We start from the raw sequence: 11,074 nt of genomic DNA, 5'->3' as shown, positions 1-11,074 counted from the left end.
AGAGGACGCGTCAAATTAATTCCAGCAAAGTCCGGACTCCCCGGGATAACTTCAATTTGCGTTTATCGGATGAAGATCACTTTGTCGGTCATCTTTATAGCGCACACCTGAAAGGAAGAACTGGGCTCGCTGTAGCTAGAGCGCCCTTTCATCGGGGACTACTTTTTTGTGCTTCACTTTTTTGTGTGCTTTCCACCTGGAAAGTCTTCCTGTATTTCCAAGCATTTCGGGACGTAAAGAGGCAAATGGGTAAGGCTGCATCTTTTTTTTGCATGCTTCAGTGGTTTGAAGCCTATGGAAGCGTATCCACGCTCACCACGCCTGCGTAAAAAGTCACAATTTCCCTCCAAACATCCGCCACAATGCGCTCCATGTACACTCTGGTCACGCATTTTCATTATGGTTATGCTACATGGCGAGAATTAGTGTCGTGCAGGATCTTGCACGTTTTCCAGGAACGCCATTTTTCCTGAACACAAAAGATGGAGGTGGCTTGACAGAGGGGGGAACGCTATCTTTACGCTTAATTTTCAGCCATATCAAAAAAGTGTGTTAAAGTTGCTGTGCATTAAAATAAAGTGTGTTTGCAATGGCGCAGAGCAAACCTATGGAGAGGTGAACCAACTGGGCGGTGTGTTCGTGAATGGCAGACCCCTGCCCAACGCCATCCGACTGAGAATAGTGGAGCTGGCCCAGCTCGGGATTCGACCCTGCGACATAAGCCGACAGCTACGCGTCTCCCACGGCTGCGTGAGCAAGATTCTAGCTCGGTACAACGAGACAGGCTCCATCTTACCGGGCGCCATCGGCGGGAGCAAACCTCGCGTCACGACGCCCAACGTGGTGAAAAACATCAGGGAATACAAGCAAAACGACCCCGGCATCTTTGCGTGGGAGATCCGGGATAGGCTCTTGGCGGACGGGGTGTGTGACAAGTACAACGTGCCCTCGGTGAGCTCCATCAGTAGGATTTTACGGAACAAGATTGGGAATCTCTCCCAGCCGAACCAGTACGAAGGTGGCAAGCAAGGCTCGGCTCAGGCCGGCCTCCCTTACAACCACATTTATCCTTACTCCTACTCCAACTCCATGTCGCCTGCTGCCACTAAGATGGGCTCCCCTCCCGGGGTACCGGTGACGGCGGGACATGTGAGCATCTCCAGGGCCTGGCCTTCTGCACACACCGTCAGCAACATCCTCGGGATTAGAGCCTTCATGGACCCCGCAGGTGGGTTGATCACACACTTTAACACCCCCATTGCAATGCATGTGCTTTTTTTTAAAATTTTGCACAACCTGTTCTGTGGCACCAGGCTGCAGGACAATGTGTCCATTAGGCCACACTCAATAGGCCTTGTCATGCATGATGGGTGTGCAAACACCTTGCTCACCTGCTAGATCCCACTCTAATCCCGAACTGCTCATTACACGCATTTTCTCTTTACCTTTTAAAGTCTTTTAACGTTTGTTTCTGTTCGCCTGCAAGTCGTTCGTAGGGTTAGAATGAAATTCAATTGAATCAAAAAGGAGAAGATTGAAAAAAAAATATGAATCAAAGGGAAACACTTTGCATAATTATGTTGCTCTATTTAATTTGAACATGATTCAAAAAAGTAAAAAATAACATAGATAATATAATCATTCAGGAAAAGATCAAGTTCAGTACTTTTTGAAACCAAGTTTTAGAATTGTTTTTGACAGGGGATTTAATTAAGTCCGATGAATAAAGACGTAAATGAGAATTAATTTTCTCACTGTGCTTATGTTGCCTTTTGCCCGTTTTTGACGTGAAGCACATTTTTATTTATTCATTTTTAAATTAGCAATTGCTGGGACCGAGGCATACCCGACCAAAATGGAGGAGTGGAGCAGCGTCAATCGAGCAGCTTTCCCGGCAGCTCACGCGGTCAACGGCATTGACAAATCAGCCATAGATGCTGACATAAAATACGCACAGGTAATCATTTATTTCCAATAGATTATATTCATGCTCGCTGTCACATCCGTATGTTTAGTCCCACTATATGTGCATGCTCCACAGCCCTCTTCCACGCTGTCCAGCTACGTCTCAGCGTGTGCATACTCCCCCACCAACCAGTACGGGGTGTACAGCGGCCCAGCGGGTGGCTACGTGACCCCAGGACACCATCACTGGCAGCCCCAAAGCCCGGTCCTGTCTCACCCGGGCAGCGGCATGATGCACGCTGGCGAGATCCACTCGTCAATGGCCTTCAAGCACCATGCCCGAGAAGGTAAAAAAAAAAAATGTCATTACAGTAGAGGGGTATTTTACTGTCAGCACCATATCCCAAATGACGCTTAGTCACGCGTCATTTGGAATTAACGCACCGAACGGCCCCTTTATTTACAAGCGTTGTACCTAAAAGTACGTATTTAAAGAGGTATTAATTCAACAGTGGTTTATGTTATAGAGGAATGCAGATAAATTGGGTGATCTTTGGAAAGGTTATTCATTTCAGTACTTCAATTCAGAAAGTGAAACTACACACAGAGTGAAATATTACTATAATTTATTTTGTAATAATTTAATAGGTTACAGATAATTAAAATAAAACAAATTCAGTATCTCATAAAATGTGAAAAATGGTCAGAAAGTGCAATATCATAATTACAGGTTCACGCTGTAATCAACAGATAAACATCGAAGATTTCCCGAGCCTTTAATTGGTCTGCGGTTTTAACTGAACTCCTGAATCAAATAATTTTTGCAGGATATTCTAATTTATTGAGGTTAAAAGGTGTATTTTTTCCATTATTACGTCGCACTGCCGATCAAGGTTATACGTTGTTGCTTCTGCAGGCGTATTTAATGTTGTAGCCAGCACTGCTTAATGTTACGATATTAAAAAAAAGGCAAACCACGTTTCTACCCATACTAAATATTTGACGCAGTGACGTACATAAATGCATCTTTAACTTGACTTTTCTTTATTTTCGATAAGGAGAAAGAAAAGCTCCCAGTCCGCTGAGCAAGCAGCAGCAACATGAAGACTTGAACGGTGTGCATGGACTCAGTCTCCCTACCTCATCATCCTAACCAGGACTTTTACCAGCTTCATTCTTTCACTTACCTGAACTCTTTTCAACTGCAGTAAGTGTGAACCCAATCAAACACAGGCCTCTCTTCACGTTGTGGATGCAGCCAAGCCGAAATGGGCTTTGTGGCCTTATGAATGTAAGCTTGCATGAATGCATCGGTGCTCCCCCCCTCCATCGATATATTTTGTCATGAAAAACAAAACACGTTCTGCACGACGGGGTTGCCATTTTTTGGAAAAAAGAAGCTGTTAGATGTGTCTTCATTTTTGCCTGCAGTGACGGGGGAGTAAAAAAAGTCTAAATGTTGAATATTTTCCAAAGCTTTAATTACATTATATATTTTTATAATTTCATTTTAATATTAAAAACATAAAAAAATAAAGTTTTCTTAAATAAAACCTCGTTTTGTTGCATTCCATATTGTTATTGTACGACCGAATTAATTGCAGATAGAAAGATAATCAAACAAAAAAGAAAATCAGAACTGCTTTTAGGAATTTGGACTTTGCAAACCGTTTTCTGGCATAATTGTTTTTCTTGAAATGTTTTCCAGCAGTTTTTGCACTTCTCTCCTGCTAATGGTCTGCAGATTTTACCTAAACGCTGAAGAGTAGGGTTTAATTTGAGAGTGTTTCCTGTTAGGAAATTATAATATTTGCGTTGGTGCTTAGCTGGAAGAGCATTCAGGTGTAACCACCCCACCTTTCCAATGAGTTGTGCACAGCCTGGGCGCCTCCGCTGATCTTATCTGACTTGTAATGAAAGCTGCCATGATGGAAATCTAAGGTCTGATTGGGCAAGTGTGTGGAAGGTGTGTGCAACCCACATGAAGCCTCATCAAGTTCCAGAATATCAATTAGAAGCATTTTCCCCTATAAAGGCCTATAGGGTCAACTGTTTATGCTATGTTTGCTCTGTGGCCTTCTCACAGCTTTTTAATAGACTCCCTCAACATTTATGAGAGGCTGTTCACTGATGTCCCAGCTGAGTTTGGCTGGTTTCTGTATGCTAGTATGCTTGGCCTGTTTGTGGTGAGCACAGGCTTTTAAGTGCATTTAAATGTTTTTGCAATGTCTCAAAATAGGTCGTTTTCATGTTCCTTTAAGAGCATTATGGCATCTGCCACTAATAGAGCCTCTTACCGGCCTTTAAACAAAAACGGAGTGCAATGACTTCTATATTGTTATAAGTTATCATTTTATATAAGTTATTATAAGTTGTCGTGTTTTTAACATACAGTGGCCCGCAAGTAGCAGAGGTGAGGTGGCAGCCGCCTTCTCTGCAAACACGTCATGATTGTGAATCAAGTGTGTGGTCAGGAAAGAATGTGGTTGGTTGACTCATCCTTCTTGTCCACGATATCAGGGACAGTTACAGGAAGATGTTGGTGTTAGAAGTAAAATAATGCCATTAAAATCAGTGAAAAGCTCTTTATTCGTACATAGTACTGTCTTTTTTTGATATATTTAACAACGATTTATTCCTACTACACTATTGTCTGCTTCTGCACACCACATCCTCACATCCTCTGTAAACTCCATCGTTCAAATCAACTTTTTCACAGCAAGGATTATTTAATTTATAACAAAAACCCTTATGTCTCTAAGTGTCATAAAATTGCATCAATTTTATTATTTTACCCAGGAGCCTGGAGGGTTTTAACTGTACAGATTTACACTAAGTTCTTAGAATTAGATGATTTATAATGATTTTATTTCTTGATGTCAAAATGTCAGCTAATTTCTACATAAACAAAACAAATAGTAGCAAGTTAGCAGCCTTTTTTAAACATGTTGCAAAGTTCATTGTTGACCAGTCCAGGGTGTACCCCGCCTCCGGCCTGAAGTCAGCTGGGATAGGCTCCAGCTAACTCATGATCTAAATGAGGACAAGCTGTATAGAAAATGGATGGATGGTTAAAGTTGATTGATTAATGGCAAGATGGTGTATTATTTAAGAACTATTGAAGTTTTTTTTAAATATATGGATACAATCTGCTTCATGAGGTTATTGGGCTCTCATTCAATGAACTGCATTTATACAGCAGATATACCGTATGTGTACAGTTAGCTCCTAAGAAGAGTATATGGTGCATAGAAAGGGAACTCTAAAAGGGATTTAATCATACTGTCCACTATTTGTACAAACAGTTCTGGTCTAACTGCACAGTCAAACGTCCCACTGATCCAATTTAACGGCACGTTGTAGGGTTTGGGGGTCTTCTTTGCTCAGTTTTTTTGTTGCCCCTGATTCCTCTCCTCCCCTTTTTGCAGCAAAGCCCCAAGTGGTTCAGCCAGTCCAAACATGACCAACATTAGGACGGCTGATGAGCGTGCACAAGCTCCCTGACTGGAGTCGCTCATGTTTTGCCGGATACCACTTGGGGTTCAGAAAACACTCCTTCATGGTGGCGGGGTTACTTCCTGCGGGACCTATGATCATCAATCAGGGGCGCGAGTGATACCCCCCACTGAGTCCTCTGAGCTGGAAGGGCAGCAGGTGGGCTGTTTAGATGGATGTTTCCTACTCATTCGGAGCACAAGTACCTCGGTCATGTATTCTCTTCAATTACATCATAGCTTCCTTTTCAATACTGTCCAAAGTGTCAAAAGCCTTTTTCAGTCCATTTGTTATTGGTCCTCGGCTTATTGTAAAATTAAAATAAATTCATTATTAATGAGATATTACTAGATATGACACTAATTGACTTTGTCACCAAAACATAAAGCTAAGATGTGGATGGTTTGTTCAGATAGCTTAGCCTATAGGCCTATATATATATATATATACAGTATATATATATATATATATATATATTAAAGACTAGATCCCTGCCTTTTGTGGGGGTGACGTCCTGGGACCACCAGGGAATTTGCCAAAACTGCAAGTAATTGAGACGCCTAAAAAATGTCTATTTTTGATACTCGAGTTGTTGCAATAATAGTGACTGTTGTAATTATTCAGCTCCAGATCCCCTCCCCTTTCTCTCTTCAATACGCCTCCCACTTGTTAAACGCATACAATGTATAGGTACACACCATTAATGAATAATAATGCAAGATGAACAGATGGAATTGGAGCCCTGGTGAAGGAGTTAGTTTCACTTTTGCGTCTCACAGCAGCGATGGTGCGTTCAAGGATCGCCAAACAATGAGCGAAATCTCAACGCTTGGCAAAAAACCACTATCAGTGAACCATAAAGCCATAAACATGTAAAACTTGTAGGCTTTTTAACAGATGTACATGTATGCTGTACATATGACCTATATTATCACTTATTTACTATCAAAGACTTTGGGTGAATGAAATGTGTTTATGCAACAAATGCCTATTTTCAGAGAAAAACATTCAAAAAATATTTTTTTTTTTCCCTAAAAATGCTGAATTGTGAACGTGTGGGTATCCACTTTACCTGCACAATCTGAAATAAAATTTCATGTCTGTACTAAAATGCCTACTTTTATACCGATAGCATGGCCAAGTCTTTATTGACGTTTTAAGGCAGCTATTAAACGATCGATGTTTATGAATGGAGTTGTAGTTTGCACCGCATCTGACTGAGAGATGTTTGGGTTTTTTTTCATTTACAGCAAAAGAAACTTGTCAGTATGATGCAGTGCAGCTAATAAAAACTACAATGATGAACATTTTTATTCCCTCACTCAACAGAGTCACGGAAAGAAGCATTATTACCCTTGCAAATGCAGTATATTCGGTTAACCTCTGTTATTTCATCTCATTTGAGAGTGGTGAGCATACAGTATGGATTACACTCAAACACAGCTATGAGCTCAAGGGTCTAGAAAGTGTTAACCTAATAAGTATGCACAGTAAGTTTATATGTAACCATAGTTATCCCCGTGGGAAAAACCTGATGTCAAACGACCCTGAAACCTGCAGTTCAACCAAATTTCTGCCCCAAAAGGGCCTTGCATTTTCTTCCACATATACAAGTAGTACCAGCGATGCAAAGAGGAAAAGTAGAATGATGCCTATAGAACTTGAAATTGAACTAATGCAGGGAAGTGGTGCACACCCGCTTAATACAATATGGCTAAAGTGACCATAAATCAACACAAATAAGAAAAGAATCAACCTAATGGAACGTACACAAAAAAAGTCACCTGACAGGCACACGCAGTCATCCTACTATGCAAGTTTGCCGCTATGTCACGTGTCCGCATCTGCCACGGGTCGTGGAAGGTCACAGCATTTAAATAATTTGTTTTTGTTCAGTTTTCTTATGCAGCGGTTGATTATTTATTCACTTGCATGTCAATTGCAGTAAGAATGTTAAAAAGCGTCATGCATGAAGTTGACCCGCCTTGAGCAAGCCTGTTTGCTCTGTCTGCTCCACCACCAGTCGCCAAAAGGGGAGTCATTTTTTAAATATTTTTTTAGTCTTATCAGAGCGCATTTTTACACTTGTACGTCAATTAAATGCTAAAAAAAATTAAATCTACTAAATAAACAAACATTTCAATGTTGGCAGTTTAGTTCTACATTCAAGTGTTGAAATGTACGGTTAATACAAGTTTTATGATGGCAAAAGTTTGACTCTTGAACAGTGTTGGAAAATACTGCAAATTTTGGTATTGATCAAGTAAATATAGGCTCAGCAACAGTGATACTTATCGATATGGTTTACTTTATATTTTTCAAGATCATTGAATGAGTTTGTCTTTAATTTGATTATAATCACATTAAAATACAGGAGAAGTATTCCAGGCAGAAATAAACAAACTTACAAGATATGAATACATTCAAATGTATGGTAGCTTAGTGGTTAGCATGTTGGCCACACAGTCGGGAGATCTGGGTTCAAATCTCCGTTGGACATGTCTATGTGGAGTTTGTATGTTCCCCCCCCGTGTGTGACTTTACTCCAGATACTCTGGCTTCCCCCACATTTCAAAAACAAGCATGTTATTAATTGGCAACTCTAAATTGTCCATAGCTGGGATGGTCGTTTGTCTGTATGTGTCCTGCAGTCCAGGGTGTATCCTGCCTGTTGCCCAAAAGTCAGCTGGGATAGGCTCCAGCATACCCCCTGACCCTTGTGAGGACAAGGGGCATAGAAAATGAATGAGTTTTTCAGTTTTTGTATACCCCAAGTAAAAAACCAGTCCGCATGCCCTGTACTGCATCATTCCGTGAAATCGAGTGTCCAAACAAAGCACCCTACGCGTTGCTCACTCGCGGTCCGTGCTTTTTTTTTAATTTATTGAGCCCGACTGCTAATATCCCGCCATCGGGCCAAATAAAGCTGTGAGTGCCAGCACCGTTTTTTGCCGAACCTTTTGTAACAAATTAATAAGGAAAACAGGTACCACCGTACAACAATATAAGACAATGAAACAATAAAATAATCCATTTATTCCGTTATTGCATTTTATTACATAACATTTTTTCAGCAAAATGAAGTCAATAGAGGAAAATAAGTAAACAAAAGCAACAACTATTATTGGAGTCATTCAAATCATTTGGCTTTTTGTTCACAAAGCCCTGCTATGTCCAAGGACTTATTACCTGAGTTGGTAAACAATATACTGTATATTTATAACAACATGTAACAAAATGATTAACACAGCAAAAAACACACAGATTTTTGTGAACATAAACATAGAAGAGTACTGAAAAGTATCGATCACATGAAGTCACTACGGATCTGATACTGACACTACCCTCGGTATCTAGTATTTCCACGTTGGACTTTCCACAGTAATCTGACCGAGGGATAGCCATCTCTAACTGTAATGGATTTAAAACTGACCGCATATAAACTCTTCTAGCAGCCATCAAATGATGACAGACTTTCTCCAAAATGCAAGAACCGGCCCTCAAATCAAACTCAAATGATCCATCACATGCACCGTTCACTTTATGTACTTCAAACTTTCCAGGGTATAAGACCCAATGCATCATGAATGATCTTGCGCTGACGGGGTGTAACACTGCCCCTACGCTTACTGTTCGTTTTGCACAACTTTTAAGGCAACGAGAGCTCGTTTCAGGACAGTCCACATGGCAGATGAGACATGTCCTGGAAAAAGAGAGCGAAAGCTGCAAGAGAAGCCTTTTAAAAAAGAAAGTTGGCCTTGAGTCAGAGTCTGTTATGAAGGTGAGTGTCAGCACTTTTCATGTCTAAAGTTTCAAATAAATGGACTTACCATGGAAACACGGCGCATGCAAACATGTATAACAGTGTAACGAACAGTCTCTGTCAAGCACAATGTAACTTTTGACAAGTTCACCGTTGCTCATTGCTGCGGGCCTAAAGTTATGTGGTAGACTGTGCAGCGTTCTAAAACGCATAAAATGAAGACGTGAAACATCAGTGAGCAGATGTGATCATACCACCATACTTAATGTCGACAAATATTAAAGTGAGATGTAATACTTCTTTCTGTTTACCCCCTAAGTCCATGCAATTCATGTGCTGTTTACTTTTTTTTTTTTTTTTCCTCAGAGCTGACTATCCCTGAGCTTTCCAGGCAGGCAGCGTTACAGCTCTGGAGTCTGGAGGATGATAAATGTGTCTTCGCCATGTTCCTACTTGCACTGCCAGCTCACCACATCAACCCGGATGCTCGAAAAGGCCAAAAACGGGCTGAGACGCGACATGATGACATTTGACTTTCCAAATGGAAACGTGTCATTTCACATTTGATCTCTGGAGGTTCCGGCACTCTTTTAAGTCTTCCAGCAAATGGCCATAACGAGAATAACCACATTGGAGCGCAGAGCCCATGAACACAAATAAAGTCTTTGGTTAAGGCTAATATGTAATATGTGAACAACAGTTTGCAATCCTTTCATGAAAATAAGAGATTTTTCATTTTAGTGAAGATTTGGGTACATACAGGATGAGCCCTTATTGTTCAACTCCTCTGCCAGACTGCCCATCTGCGACTTATTTAAAGTTTGCTGAAAGATATACTGTGTTACTCCGTGTTACCACCAGCAAGATGCTGTGTGGTTCTGCAATCAAGTTATTTTTTGGCTCAAATTCTTATTAGGTGATAATAAGATGATGACGCCTCTCTCAAAAATGCGAGTGGTAAACCAACATAGTAGTGTCTTTGGGTTTGGGAGGAAACTCCTGTCTGAAAAACAGTTGGAGCCTACAAATCACGATTAAATACACGTTCCTGCGTTGGGAGGAAAACTTGATGCAATATTCACTTGGTGTCAAGCTCTTTTACTTTGACATTACTTTTACTGACCTAAAAACATAATAATAATAATAAATAAATGAACTTTTTCAGTAAGTTACTTGAAGTCATAGTAGCTGTCAACACTTGCCTTTTAAAATAAGGGACATTTTCCAGAATATTTTCTTTATTTTCTGGAAATTTAAGGAAAATATCGAGCATTTTCCAGGAAAAAATTGAGGTCTTGCACCAAAATTACCACCAGCCAGGAAAGAAGGGGAAAATACCGTTGTTTCCCGAAGAAAAAAGGCGGGTTTGCTGGTATGTTTGAAGTGACTAGGAACCGATGTTCATGATTTCAAACAAAATCTAAACACAATATCAACATAAAAGCTGCTTGGATAGTTTTACAACTCTTCTGTATTTAACGCCTTTTTCAAATGATTTTACTTGTGTGGTTGTTTTGTCTGTCTGTTGAGCGTCTTGCATGTCAAGAATTTTTTCTCACAACTTTCCTGCAAACAAGATCTTGATCTTAAGAGTTTTTCAACCTTCAAAACAAGAAGGAAGCACATTTTTGAGGCTTGCGAAACCTGTTGCGGTATTGTTCAATACTTCATGTGTACAGGCAGCAGGCTCAACGATGAATGGTACCACTGCAGTATGCCGTGAGTTGAGGAGATAATGCAACAAAAGGTAAAAGGTAAACAAGAGTGTAGGTCATTAATCAAGCTTTCCACTGTGCCCTGCTGCCGCCACACCTTAGCTGGTTGTGACAACAGTGCCAGACGGACCTGCCAGCCCACATCAACTCTCATGTTTTAAGGTACGTTGGACAAGCTCAAGTCTAAATAAACACT

The 11,074-nt window shown here is 40.6% G+C and overlaps 1 protein-coding gene across 2 annotated transcripts; it reads left to right on the top strand.

Moving 5' to 3' along the window:
- The first annotated feature begins 1 nt into the window (after position 1).
- On the top strand, positions 2 to 10,797 carry pax1a (paired box 1a). Of its 2 annotated transcripts, XR_008573539.1 has the most exons (6): positions 2 to 249; positions 599 to 1,228; positions 1,824 to 1,957; positions 2,042 to 2,252; positions 2,964 to 5,559; positions 9,530 to 10,797. XR_008573539.1 is itself a non-coding variant. In XM_054797644.1 (5 exons), exons 1-5 carry the CDS (start codon positions 246 to 248, stop codon positions 3,056 to 3,058), a joined length of 1,074 nt encoding a protein of 357 aa, XP_054653619.1. In that variant the 5' UTR covers positions 2 to 245; the 3' UTR covers positions 3,059 to 8,997. The 2 variants fall into 2 exon arrangements, 1 of the variants encoding a protein (XP_054653619.1); XM_054797644.1 differs by lacking the exon at positions 9,530 to 10,797 and having other exon boundaries at positions 2,964 to 8,997.
- Positions 10,798 to 11,074: the final 277 nt, after the last annotated feature.

The sequence above is a fragment of the Dunckerocampus dactyliophorus genome, chromosome 13, assembly GCF_027744805.1.
Source record: "Dunckerocampus dactyliophorus isolate RoL2022-P2 chromosome 13, RoL_Ddac_1.1, whole genome shotgun sequence".
NCBI lineage: Eukaryota > Metazoa > Chordata > Actinopteri > Syngnathiformes > Syngnathidae > Dunckerocampus > Dunckerocampus dactyliophorus.
Note: the sequence above shows the minus strand (reverse complement) of the source record. Positions and strands in the feature narration are given on the sequence as shown.